The 14,509-nt window shown below is 36.4% G+C and overlaps 1 protein-coding gene across 1 annotated transcript in view; it reads right to left on the reverse strand.

Moving 5' to 3' along the window:
* The window catches only part of PHTF2 (putative homeodomain transcription factor 2), a 44,010-nt gene that overhangs the window by 10,589 nt on the left and 18,912 nt on the right, over positions 1 to 14,509 (reverse strand). The window contains exons 5-10 of the mRNA XM_010211023.2: positions 11,515 to 11,680; positions 10,635 to 10,799; positions 7,288 to 7,489; positions 5,013 to 5,171; positions 1,687 to 1,905; positions 158 to 286 (exon numbers count right to left, since the gene is read on the reverse strand). Of these exons, the coding sequence (XP_010209325.2) occupies positions 158 to 286; positions 1,687 to 1,905; positions 5,013 to 5,171; positions 7,288 to 7,489; positions 10,635 to 10,799; positions 11,515 to 11,680 (1,040 nt within the window). The remainder of the gene's footprint in view (positions 1 to 157; positions 287 to 1,686; positions 1,906 to 5,012; positions 5,172 to 7,287; positions 7,490 to 10,634; positions 10,800 to 11,514; positions 11,681 to 14,509) is intronic.

Below are 14,509 nucleotides of genomic sequence, written 5' to 3' on the forward strand. Positions count from 1 at the left end.
ACTCCAAGTTTGATAACTCTGGTAACTAACTAGTGGTAACGAAGAAAACAGAGGGACGTAAACCACAGAACAGTAATGCTAATACTTTTAAGAAGTTATTTTTGGCAGTGTTTAGACTCTAAATATAATATTTGCATAAAGTGAAATGAGTACTCACTCTGTTCATTATCATGCCACTGATTTCAAGCACAGACATATCTGCTTTCTTGCAGTCATTACCCTCCCATACAATTGCACTTATCTTTTCTAGTCCTGGGTTCAGACTATGGATCCAGGGCAAGTGACTCTGGGGAAGACAAGACATTCCATCAGCAACAAACATCTATTCTTGTGCCACTACTTTTTTGTCAGCAATATACTGACAAAAAAGCCTTTAGCCATATATAAATATTGCTGTATATCATTTAGTACTAATATATGTTAAGACACATTCAACAAATATTGACCAGGAGTCCCGTTTATAGAGTGAGCTAGAAGGGATTACATTTCTTATAATACTATATTTTTGTCCTACAGTATTCCTTAAAAAAAAAAAAAAAAGTCAACTTTTATTTTTTTAAATGCTGCACAGAAACAGAATCCCCTTTCCTCATATTGTTTATACCAGTCTCTAGTTAGTTGAGGTTAATAGTTCACTTTATTGCTCAAACATATCAAAGAGGGAGGTATGGAAAAGACCTACTTTAACTAGCTTTATTTTCACAACATATATAACGGAATACATTATTTTCTGATTAATAGCAGTTTGAAAAATAGTGCTTAGGGTCAACTTCTTTATTATTATCAAAAAGAATCTTTGTTCTGAATAAAGGCGCCCTGTCCCAGACAGGAATCCATCTGGCAAAACTCAGGCAGGAGTTGGGAGTTTGATCAATGCAGGTAGGAGCTGCTGAGAGCCCATCTTAATCACAGACTCCAGTGTCTCCCTCTAGAGGGAGCAGCAACACCAGGAGTTAAACTTCCAAAATTCCAGCCAGAATGAAACAAAAAACACAGCTGCAGATGAACAAATTTGATTCCCTACTCAAAGAATTCCCATTTAAGCTTATATTTATATGTTTATAAGGAATGTAAACAAACAAGCAAAAAAGCCTAAAAATAAACCAAATAATCAACATATACCTCTTTTTAAGTTCAGGCTGTGAGCAAAATTTGTGTCTTCTGAAAATATTTTTTTTAATTTTAGCTAGTATTAACTAGCTAACATTAATCCCTTACAATACATTCCTTAATACTGAGGTATGCACTACCAACATTTATTACATGTCTAGCCAGAAGAATGTTTAATACTCTCATCCATATTTAAATGGTTCAAATAAACAAATATCGTGCACGAAAAAATAATAATAAAAAAAACAACACAGGAACTGTAAATCGATCAGTACCTGTCCTGAAGGAGATTCTACATTAGTTTCTTGGTTTGAATTAGAATTTTAATTTAGAATTAATATTCAAATGCTCAAATACTCCACAGGCTATTTCAGTATATTGTCTGTGCTTCATTTGACACATTAAGGGCTGAGTTGTAGAAATCAAATTTTCCTTTTTTTATGAAATCGTTTTGGCTTTATTGCTTTCATTTCCTGCAGAGCTCTTTCTCACAGGTATATATGGTCACATGAGCATATGATAAGACTGAAAGCGTATGTGCTGTAAAAGTCAAAATGGGCGACTCCATCAGCCCACCTGATGAAAGGGGTCATCCCGATACTCCTTCTTCCCCGCTGGGTTGAGCTGGGGGCTCTCCACGTCCGTCTCGCTGGAGCAGGACGAGTGGCACTCGGCGCAGTGCAGCAGGTCCTCCCACAGCACGTCCTCCGTCTCCGACTCCGGCCTGGCACTTTCAGAATCCTGTCTGGAACTCGAGCACCGCGAGCTGCAGCTCGTACCCGATTTAGCTGTATCCTGACGTTCAAACAAGCACTGGCATTAACGCAGCTTTTGTACTCTACACACTTAACAGGCCAGTTATAAAGGCCAAATAAAGTGAATCCATGTTCATCTACTTTTTCTGTTCCAATCAATTATATTTCTAATCAGAAAAGATTACATGCCTACTAAAAAAGTGCCAAAGAGAATGGTTGCACACAGTTAGACCCAATACAAACATATGGTAGTCTGTAGTCCCTGATCTGTTGAGAAGGGATCATATAATGAAGAAATAAATACTAATAAAAACTACTAAAAGGCAATAGGTGGTTTTCAGATTTCTAAAACTCATTAGTTCAAATTTAAGTAGCAATTCATCTAGCCACATAATCCAATTATGTCTCAAACATCTGATTTCATAAGGCATAAATTAAGTTTCTTTTAAAAATGTATTAGAACTTCATTATTCCAGTGACAATGAGCAAGACAAAAATGAGACTTAAAGCCATATTCACCAGATTGAAATTGTAATAGAGGAATGTGACCAAGAAGGAGAAAAGTGTCAATCACAAATCATTTTAAATTAACTGGGTATTTTGATTTTCTGTCTCTAGTGGTTTTGGCTGAACTATTTAGGTAATAATCAAAATGTCTTTCTTTGCTTAGTGTATTTTTTTAAATAAATTCACATAAAAAGAATTAAATTCATAAAAAGAGAACAATTTGGATGAAAGCAACAGTAAGAGAGAGAGCTGCACTTATCTCTTATTTCATCAGTTCCATGCATACAAACTGAGAATTGAAGGAACCAAGACCCAAGTTTACTGACCAATACTTGGTCTATATGTAATTTACACTTAATACCTAACTTCTTAGTTGTTTATTTTAATAAAGGGTAGTTGAGAAGAAAGCGTCTTATGTTCAAATTTTACCCACATCTTAGATAATCCTACACAAAAAATATCAAATTTGAGGCATTCAAATCCCTCCATACTTATAAGTATATAAAAAATCTAATGTTCTCTTTGAAACAAAAAAGCAAAGCCTTGAACTTGCTAGCAGAATCAAGCTGTTTCCTACAAGTTGTTAAGTAGTCTTAAAAGCAGTATCCTCCTACTCATCACCACCTCTGGCAATTCTCATTCCCTCTTAAAGCAAAATTTATTTCATATGTCTTTTTTGAAGCCTATCCACTTTTCTAAACTGGAAAAAAAAATCAAATAATTTTAGCAGGATCAGTAATTTAATGTGATTTTTAATGCTTTTCTATTTGAAGGGTTCTTTGTTCTTGCTAAAAATCATGCTTAATTTCTAAATATTTCTTTACAGTATTGCTCATAGAGGATAAATTACTTGCTCTGAACTCTAGTCCTTTCTCTCACAAAGTGGGGGATAACCTCAGTGCAGAAAGACATTATGTGAACTATCATCCATTCTTAAAAATAACTAAAACAGTTAAGGGCTTTTTACCAAACACAGTCATTACAGGGTTCTGAGTCCTGGGTGAATAAGAACCATGAAAATATTTGCTAAAACAAAGTTGAGAATTCAAAATTAAGTTGAGAAACATTAAGATAAAGGAAAACTTACTACAGAAGTCAGGAGCGTATCCACCAACTTCTACACTAAACTATACGTATTTTGAAACACAAAGAAAGCTTTCATGGATTTGAGAACTTCTGTTTCCTTTGCTTTGTAGCTATGTGGGGGAGTGAGCTAGTAACAACAACTGAAGCCTCCTCTTCACGGCATCAGGCACAAGCAAATGAGCAACACGTGTAAAGTGCTACTGCCAAAGCTGCCCGCGAGCCTGCGCAGGCTCCTCGGTTCTGCACACTCTTCCCTAGCCAGCATCTTCAGAGTCTGCAAACTCTAAAATACTTTATGCAAGAAAAAAGATATATTTAACTTGAAAAAATGTGACTGCTCTTCTTGCTTTCCATTTCTTCATATCCAATCCTAGCAGCTGCACGAGTGTACAGCCAAAAGGCATCTGCTGAAATACAGATCTGAAATATTTCTCAGCATTTGCCTGTTTAGACAGTGATCTGAAACTAACTGATCCATGCCTTGTGCACAGAGCATTTCAAACAGCCAGCCCTCTAGATCTTTCTAAATTAGACTTCTATGAAACACATGAAAAAAATGAAACCGATAATTATTATGTTTTTTATGCAAAGCATAAATCTCCATGCTTTGTAGCAATCATCCCAGAAAGCAGTAGGATTTGGACCTTGTGCTCCCTGTTAAACCCTGTGTGCCCTGTAAGTGGCATCTATTCGGAGCTGTAATTACTCTTTACATTCTTTTCCCACAGTTCTGGAAGAAAAGTTGACATAAATAGTCTGTTTCTAAAACAAACAAATAAATAAATAAATGTCCTTTTTTAAAATCCTCCTATATCTGCTTATCTGCTAGGTTGCAAACCATCAGCAAAAAGGTTGTACACTTCTTGAACTAGGGGGAAAAAATAGACACTTTTCTTTCAATCTGAGTATGCCTATTATTAGCTTTGATGTCTTCTAGACCCTTAATTTTTTGTGTACTTTTTGTGTTCTTTTTGCAATACAGTAACAAAAATAATTGAAATTTCATAGCAATATTTCAAATGACTGTTTTAATAAACACCAAGAAATGATAATATAGATGTATAGTCCATCTCTTCTATTGAGACTTTTCCTGAAGAAAGCTACAAACTGAATGGACACCAAACAATAAACACTACCATCAAGAAAATGTGACATAACAAAAATATGCCAGTTATCAGAATGCCAAAGGGAGCGAGAAAAAGAGTCTTTCTGTTATGAAGTCACTGTTTCCCTAAAGAAACCAAGTTTCCAGAGGAGACATGGTGTCAAAAGACATCAATTGTTAGCCATGTTCTGATGAGATCTAAAGAAGATATTTTTGAATGCTTACAACAAATGGATAGAAGGAAGCTCAAAGAAACTAAATCATAATAAAAAAATCAAAACATTTGTTTTTGAAGAAAAAAAAATCTCTTTCTACCAAGAACATCATTTCCAATTAATAGTCTTCTAAAATCCAAAGGTTGAGGGAAATAATATATCTATAGAGAGAGATGCAAAAAGAGAGCAACAGATGTTGACAATCTACAGAAGAGGCAAGGGTAAAGCACGTACCTCTAAAGGATAGTGTTTCTTATAATGGAGAGATTTCCTGTTTCGAATTGTGCAGTCACTGGAAGTGCGTTCTCCATGGCGCCGGAGGGAATATCCAGGTTCAGGCCCTTCCTCACTTGAAACTTCATCTGACAAATTTGTTACTGTCCTGTGAGTATCCTGGTTTAAACAATACAGTATTAGTAAGACACATACTGATACCAAGTCTTGTTCTGAGCTATTAAAATCTTTTTTTTTTCCTGCAACATTGTTATCAAGTCATTTGAACTAAAAATTATTGCATTTTCAATTGCAAAAAACAAATGTTACAGCAAATTTTATAAAATAGAGATTGAAATATCGAAACAAGTATTTCTCAGAGAATAAAGGGTAGTTCATATTGCACTAAAGAACATTTCTGGCATTTGTATGTTAAATGTGAGCTTCTGTAAACAAAATATACCCAGGAATGAATGATAAGTAATATATATAGAAGAAAAAACAAAATTATGAGAGCAGACACCATAACATTCAATTATCAGCACAAAGCTATTATGTGTATCTCCTCTTTCAGCTGTAAAGTGCTACAGAAAGCCTGTAAAATATTCAGATTGCTATTTTTCTCACTTTTCATTTCCCTGACTTAAGTCAAAACAAAAGCAGCCCTTAGAGGGACAAAGGCAGGAAAGCATGGATCTTTCAACTTCATAAGATTTTCATATATTTTCACATTTTAAATAAAAATATGTGATCACAAAATAAGACACCATGAAGTTTCCTTTGGAGCCTTCCTGTCATAATTGAAATGCTCCAAGGACAGAAGATGTGAGGTTGTTATCTATGAACACAGAGCCTTCTTCTCCACAGCTAAATGAGGTGTCACTCTCTCTTCCATGATGAGTGATGTCTTCTGAGACAGTTCAAGGTCAGATTGTTTCTGCCCACAGGACAGTCTGTCGCAGCACTGACAAAATAAGACAGTTCTTGGAGGAAGGGATGAGACTAATTAGAGAAAAGAGAGGCCTACTCTAAACTTCTCTTTGAGGTACATGTGTACGCTCCAAGAAAGCTAAACAGAGACAACATCTCATTTATTCTTTTAAATGTAAAACCCTTAAAATCTAAAAACTCTCTTAAAACATTTTGAAAACCTTGGTCTATTGAATTTTATCGAAGCTGCAAAATGCTTAGAATTGACAGAGGCAGCTGCATCTCAGTTACAATCAGTGCTGAGAGAACACCTCCCACATGGCAACAGCCAAGAAAGCTTCTGCCACCAGATGAACCTTCATCACCACCATTCTGACTTAATCATACGGATCTTCATGGGCTTGATAAATTATCTAGCTATGGAATCCCAAATGAAATGTCTTTCTTGAGTAAGACTTGGTGATTTCTTTCACCACTACTGCCTGCACCTCTTCCATCTTTCCCCCTACCTAAGCCATCCCTATTTCCTTGACAGGGAAATTGTGCTTTCCTCATCTTTTGCAGAGATCAACAAAAAGAAGAGGAGAATAGGAAGGTGATTCACAGGTAAACGCTCAGAAAGGCCACAAATGTGTAAGTTGCCAGTATCGTGGAATTGAGCATAAATACAGGTCTGCGCTAGGAGTGGCAAAAGAGGAAGGAAAAGGTACAATGTGTTTAGCAGTTCTAAAAGAAACTGTAGGCAAGAAACAGCACATGAATTTGGGCATTGCACTAAGGACATGTAGATGTTAAGGGCCCTCCTACAAGAAACAGGAGATATAAATCTGCCCCCTCTTGAGATTCTGGTCTGCATCTTCTTCATGCTCCATTATTCATCAGACACGAAGTATTAGCGAAAGAGCATCCAGAGAAATTAACACCATGGAGGTTCAAGCAATGTTTCTGAAAAAGCTGTCTCTTTTTCCCCTTTGCATGCTGAAGTTACCTAGGAGAGCAAGTATTTCCTCAATTTTTACCAAGAAAAGATCAGGTAAAATTTTTAATCTTTTCTCTTTTGCAGTGTTTTGACGTCTGACATGGAGACATCTCAGTTAAAAATGTGTGGGTTTTTTTTGTTTTGTTTTAAATGAAATACTACAATGCAATTTTGGTGCTGTGCTTGTAAAGAAGAGATCTGTGAAGGGATAAGGAAAAGCAGAAACTAAGAATAAAATGGCGAAATAAGACTTAAGAACAGCACTTTGGTCCCAACTTACTGTCATTTTAGAAGCATCTTACATTAAAATAAATGATAATCCATTAAGAGCATCATAAATATACAACACACAATTTGACAGACTAGTAAGCAAGAACACGTACTTACTTTGTGATGACTATGATTGTTGAAGGTAGCTTTTGCTGCCGCAGCGCTCCACCCCGGCTCTTCTGGCTTAATCACTTCACAGGGCTGCCTGTGGGCCTGTATAAAATCCTCACTGCTTTTACCTGTCTTTTTCCCATCGAGGGAGACATAGCCATTATCAGTCTCTGTTGATTTATCTATCGAGCTCTTTGCTTTCTTAGATCTATTTTTGGAAAAAATATAGGCAGAAAATTAATGAATCTTCAGTCTTTTTTTTTTTTTCCCTCAAATTAAATTCCGTTTACCCTCCTCTACCCATGTTTTAGTTTTACTACTAATATAAACTCAAACTAACAAATAATTTAAAACCTGATGGAATATTTGTATTTTTTAAATTTTCCAAATAATGTCCATTTTTTCTTAAATTACTGCAAAATAATTTTCTTTCAAACACTAGTTGTTTAAGTAACTAGCTGGTGAAGAGAAAAGGCAACCTACGTTTCACAATTAAAATTTCATAGCAACCATTTGACAACATAAATCAGAAACTTTATATTCTATCTTAACTAAAAATAAGCAAAACAAAATTAAAAAAACGGAAGAGGTCTGAGTTAAAGTTACTTTAAATGGTACTAATTCAAAAAAATGCCATTGACTGAAGTTGGAAATGAGCTTCATTTTACTACTTCAAACACACAGCTTTGTGTTTTAATTCACTCTGCTTACTGACAAGTCTGCTAAGCAGATGATTTACGCTTTCCCATACTATTCTGGGGAAGCTCTAAGATGCAAGAAGATTATCACTTTTTTCCCCTTAAAAAAAACCTTTTAGTATTCACACTAAGAACTGCCGTTAGGAATCCTTGGACAGCACCAAATTGTGCTACATTAACGTCCACGGGAAGGCATAAGGATAACACAAGATAAGAAAGCAGATCCTAGAGCCTACTCGCTGAAGACAGGACCTCTTATTGCAGAGCATATAAATATTTTCTATAACAAGAGCTCAACACAAGGCTGAAATCTATCCAGCAAGACTCTGCAGTAGTGAAAGAATATGACAATATATGCAACAGCCTTGTCTTTAATGAGGGAGACATTCTGTCTGGCATTGGATTACCCAGCAGAAGATTGAATTACTCTAATATGTACATCTTATGAATCAGGATAGTTGCCTCATACCCTTCCTGATACAAGGTATTTTACACACACAAGGGAGACCTGAACACAAAAAGGCTGGGGAGAACTCAATAAAATGGAACAAATCCACCATCTCTTAGATTATGGACACTCTACTCCTTCCTGGGAAACAATTTTAATTTATTTGGGTTTTTTGGTCTTGTATGAAGCAACATGTAACCAGAGCTTCAACTGGGAAGCTGCACTGCAGAACTTACCTACTATTCCCTGTATTTTTCCTAATAAATGAGCACAAAACCATCATAAACACTCTTGGTGAATATTATGTATTTCCATAGATTTATTGTAAATTTACAAAGGTGAAAGGACAGTAAGATGCTTTAGGATGTTTCATGGTGTATTTAAAACTATAGATTCCACTTAAAACTCCAGAAAATGATTTGCAAAAAAAAGTAAAAAAATCAAAATGACAAACTTTAATTCACTACACAACATTATGTGAAAAATTAATATGCCATAATGTTAACTGCTCTAAACAAATATTTGAATGACATTTGAATGCCCTACGTAAAAGAGCTTCAAAACATGTCTTAGGAAAAGGGACGAATGTCACTTTGCAGCTTCCTTGCAATGGGGTTTTCATGAGGATTTCTTAAGGCAAAAACATCGCCAGGTTAGGTAGCCCACGTGCCCCACACTGAGCTCCTGCTCCCACGTCCCTGCTCCCACTCTGCCCTTCCACTGCGCTGACCCAGCTGTTCAGCTGTGAGAAAAAGTGAGCTCAAACTGATCTGTGTGATTTCCTCTTCAGCTGGACAAGTTTCTGACATGATTCTCCCTCCAGACAAACACAGAACTGTGTCTCAAAATGAATGGGCAACAAGTGACTAAATGCTACTTATAGCGGCTTGAAGGATCAGTGTTGCCAGATGTGAAAACTTTCTCAGTCACTTTGTGCTCCTCAATCTTTGAGGACAGTGCATACGTTAAGTAGGTGCCACTGAGGCTTCAAATCTACGTATACCAGTCACAAAAAGGTTTAAAGAAATCCTAAAGTGAGTTCCACACTGCCCTTCCTAACTGGAAGGGCTCCTTGTGCTCCCTGGGGAAGAAAATGGGAAAGAGAAAGAAAAAAAAAATCTCTACTAATGCCTGCTTTCTTATAGCAAGTGACTATCTTCTCTGAAGACAGAAAACATTCAAAAGTTTGCAAAATCACAGTCCAAACATACTAGAAAATACTAATGCATATACAGAAGAAATCATTTGGAAGCGGGTTTACCCAAAGAACAGTGGAGGTATCTCATACTGCTCTGCCTGTCAGATCTAGCCTGCCCTACTTAGTGAAAAACAGAACAAACTCCTCCCTCAGAATTTTTAGATATTTTAAAATGTTCTCCAGAGCTACAACTAGATGTTCTCAGTATGTAACGTAACACAGGATAAGCCTCACCAGAGGTTAGGAGCACATATCACAAGTACGACAGACAAGTTAGTGTCGCAATACGTAACATGCACAACAAAACATCAACATAACAACCTGCAGTATCCCTTTTCCTAATTTCATACCATTAAATTAGTATATTTTCTCCTGTTAATAAATGCTGGTGTATACAGCTCACATATCTGTATTACAGGTTACTTAAAACCATTTCTTTTAACGCCCAGAGAACTGCATGAGCAAAATAGCTCTGGAACGTAACGACAGGTGTTTCTTCCAATCAGTAAAAAAAATGAATTTTCAGTGTTTACTTGTAAAGTATATTTTGTGCCTATTTGAATCTTGAATGCTTTTCATCCAGAAAAAGTATGCAATCTGCTAACAGTGATAGACAGCTATAAAAATTCTGTCAGAGAATTAGAAGCCGCTAATGCAATGAAGTAAAAATTAAACAGTCGAATATTCTCACTGGATTAAAGGGAACTAAGTTGGTTCATCTTTGGTAGCCCACACAGAAAATCCCAGCATCAAAATATTACCTAACACACAAACAAAAAGCTAACATAAAAGAAAGATAATTCTGTATGTCTTGAACTTTGATGCATCAGCATTGGCAAATTCAGGAACAAGAACACATCCGTGTTCAAATACTGCACTCAATTTACTATTAAAAAACAAACCAAATCTGAATCAATAAAGGTTTATCTAATCATTAGATCAATGTTTACTCTTTCAGAAAAGGGATAGTGCATCTCTAACACATATGTAGCCTTAAATAAATACAAACCCTGATAAAAAGAAAGCAGCATGCCAGATATCTCTGAAGACAGCGCCAATACTGTAAGAGGTGCTTGTACCGTAGCTCTGCACTGTTCCCTCCTGTGTGTTATCTGTGGTACTAGAGCCATCTCCTTCCCTATGTACTTCCAAATGTGCTGCTCTCCTTAATTTCCTTCATTAGGAGAGAGTAAAATTGGAAGGTAGCTTTATAAATGCAATCTATTAGTTCTATAAGGTGCTCAGCAGTTTTAAGCATGCAATAAGAAGCAATATATCAAAATACTTTGCTAAAGCTTTATCGTGTTGATTTAATAAACTCTATTTAATAAAACTTAGCATAACAATCATTCATTTTTATAACCCTTACCCCAAAGATATATTTCAACTGATCACTAGAGGTTTAAATCTGCAAAATATGAAAAACTTACTGCAGGTTTTCCCATTTTAATGGGACAAACTCACTGTAGCAAAACATACTCAGTCAGTGAAGTGCTGAAAGACTTAATTTCTGTGTCTCCAACTGCATTTTTTCATGTACATTGCCCACAAAAATCATTAATCATTTCTCTAGGAAGCTCTAAAACTAAATTTGCAGTAATATAAATACTTTAATGCCACTAACATTCAATTACAAGCTGTTTTGAGGCAAAATGTCAAATTCAATGCATTAAAAGTTAACTTTAAAGCATTCATTTAAGTTAGTTCATCACAAAATTTAAAGAGGCAAACTGCAATTTACGTTTCATTTTTAAAATTTCAGACAAAAGCAGAGCATCAATTACTCATCTCTTGCAGAGCACAGACTGTAAACTCCCATAATTTTCCATGCATGTTCTTCGGAAGAGTTTAACAATCCTAAATTGTAAGTATTTTGCTACGGACTATACCTTCTTCTTTTGCCCCCCGTGCTGGGAGGAGGCTTAGGAGTTCGTGTTGAAACTATCTGGCAGTGCACAGTTCCCAGCAGCAACATGAGCCATACTGGCCCGATTACTTCAGTCAGAGGTATATTATGTGGGCTCCGCGCCGTGCAGAATAACACCACAGCAGCAACTGCAAGAAAAAGGACAGTGAAGTTTAGCTCAACACTTGCAGTGGCTGGAATGGCCACCTCTTCAAACTACTGGATTTTCTTAAAATCAGAAGCAGTCACATGTAGTTCTTTATTTGTATTTTAAACCAACTAATGTAATTCTTGGATGAAAGGGTAATAACTGCAATGATATAGAGAATAAGCAGGATTTGAACAGTTGCAGATTCACTGTGGAATCATTTTTTTCAACTTTTCTTAATATCCATCTCTCTTCTTTAACACCTGTCACAGTAGAGCTATTGCTCAAAAGAGATGGTAGAATAAAGTAAAGGGCAGGGGAGAAACTAATTTGCGAAGCTAGATGTGATATGACAAACATTTTAAATTAGCTGAAGCTTCAGTAGAACATAAAAAGCAAACAGCACAAAGCAGCCCAGGCCTAAAATACCACAAAACCAGGAATGGGCTGCCAGAAAGGCCGTGATCTTTCCATCCTTGGGGATATTCCGAACAGGTGGCTGTGTCCAGTTCACCTTGCCTTGAGTAGGCGTTTGGCCAAGGTCATCTCCAGAGGTTCCCTTTAACCTCAGGTGTCTCCTGTGACCGAGGCTACACGTCGGTGTGAGCATAGGAACGACCAATACACTAGGGACTCCCTATGTACCGTAGCAGAAAGTATTTTAAATTTCCTGTTTCAAACAGAGGACAAAACTGCTAGCACAGACCGACATTACGGAGGTACTTGTATGTGTATTTTGTAGTAATGAGGAAAGATCAAAGAAACCATGTGAAATATGAGGTAGCCCAACTGAAGTGGCTGGGACATGTGATGGGAAAGGGCACAGGCTCCAATTCCCCAGCTAACTTAGTAACCCTGTGACCAGTTTTTTCCTATATAAATCACAGCTCTTTTTGCTCCTATAAATAGGACCCAACCACTTCTGGAACCCACAAATGCCCTTGTTCATACAAACAAATAAATCAATATATCTAAGAAAGCAGCTGTACATTTCAAGGACCAAACAGCTTATCTTTTAATATTTAAAACATTGAAATATATTTCTAAGAAGTTTGAAAGTACACATACACACACATAGAACAGACTGATAACATTCATTTCACCCCAATAAGCAATTGTTTTATCACTGTTAAAGTTTCTTTGGTTCATACTCAAGAAATATATGATAGAAACACACTGTATAATTTTGCTCTTAAGGTAAGCTTACTCATTATAATGTTGAAAGCTTTTCAAAGTAATAACAAAGTTAGAGCACAACTTAGGTGATAAGGAATCAGAAGAGGAGGGTTTTATTTCTGCTTTTGTTCACTGACTCATTATACAACCTTGGGGAAGAAACTCGCTTCTCTGCAGTTCTCTTATCTTCTCTTACCCTTTGCTAATCAGACCTAGTTACACTAGGGGAAACCAATGCAAATAAAATAAGGAGTTTTCTCTACAGGCAAGGAGAGAGTTCTTTTCTGTAGGTTTATGTAAACCTTGGGAAATATCCCACTAAGCTAATCAACTTCAAACCAATAACTGAAAGCAATGGCAGCTTATAAATCCATACAAATACTTTAGAATTGAAAAGGTTGTTCAGCTGAATATCTATAACAAAAGTCGAACCATATTACTTGACAATAGTACCAAATAAGAAGTTTTACTATGGCACAAAATTTAGATTCAGCACAGAAGTGCTGAATGGCCACTGAGGTTTTTGAAGTATTTTGTCATTAATAGATTACTGGTTCTGGCACGGGGTTTCTGATCTTGTATGAACTGAAAACCAGAAAACACCTTCAGAGTAAAATAAAACACAATGTTAAGGTTATATATGGTAAAAAGAGAGGCTGCACTTGGCTCAAATGTGTGCTTCACTCAGTCTTATTATTTTGCTACTTCTTTAGCACCTTATGAAGGCTCCACAGACTGAAAATGGGTACATTCAAAAAACAAACTTAGGCATTAGAATAAAAATTAGAATAATAAATTTTAATAATTATAAGGACAGTGACATAATAAATATAATGCCAAGTGTTTCTCAAAATAAGTTGCCTAGAAACGTGGCAATGAACTAAGTATAATTCATGCATCTTCCCATCTATAATGCTATTGTGATAAAAATGACTTGTACTGTGGGATCACTGAGCATAACGCACACAAAGGGCAGTATATTCAATACTAGAGTACCTATCCCCTAAATGTGGTAAAGGGGCGGTTCTGAGAGGAGGTCACGTGAGTATTTGTCAGGATGTTTCATGTCTTAGAGCTCCAGCACCAGGAAATTGCTTACACATGTTCTCCAAGCCACTAACATCATCAAAAGGAGACACTTTCCCCTTTTTCCATGTTTCTAATTTCACATATTTTTCCAAAAGATACAGTGATTCACAACAGTACGGACAGATGGCAAAATAGCAATTCTGTGTTACCACCAAACTGCAGTGGAAAAATGTGTCCATCATTTAGTTTCTCAGTGTGCTTCACGCGCTCTCAACTTTCAGCAACCTTCTATTCCCTTTCTGCTGTCCTCACTTCTGATAAGCTTTGTCTCTTGTTGGCCTTCACACCATTAAGATACCAGCTCATTACATTACATTCTTCCCTTTCTAATTTTCCTCTTATGTATTATATATAAATTAAGAGGAGCATAAAATCAGATCTCTAGAACTTGATATTCGGTGCCGTATTTAAATGTTGAAAACTGCCATCTGTTTGGCAACAGATGCCCAGAAGTCCCTCTATAATCTAGGAAGTATAAAACTGCCTAGACAGACACACACTATCCCCATGTGAAATGAGGAAATCAGCAGAAGGACACGGGACAAACAGCCTGTTACTTGTCAGT

This window comes from Tinamus guttatus, unplaced genomic scaffold (genome assembly GCF_059628265.1).
Source record: "Tinamus guttatus ecotype Peru unplaced genomic scaffold, ASM5962826v1 Tinamus_guttatus_pri_ptg000489l, whole genome shotgun sequence".
NCBI classification, from domain to species: Eukaryota; Metazoa; Chordata; class Aves; order Tinamiformes; family Tinamidae; genus Tinamus; species Tinamus guttatus.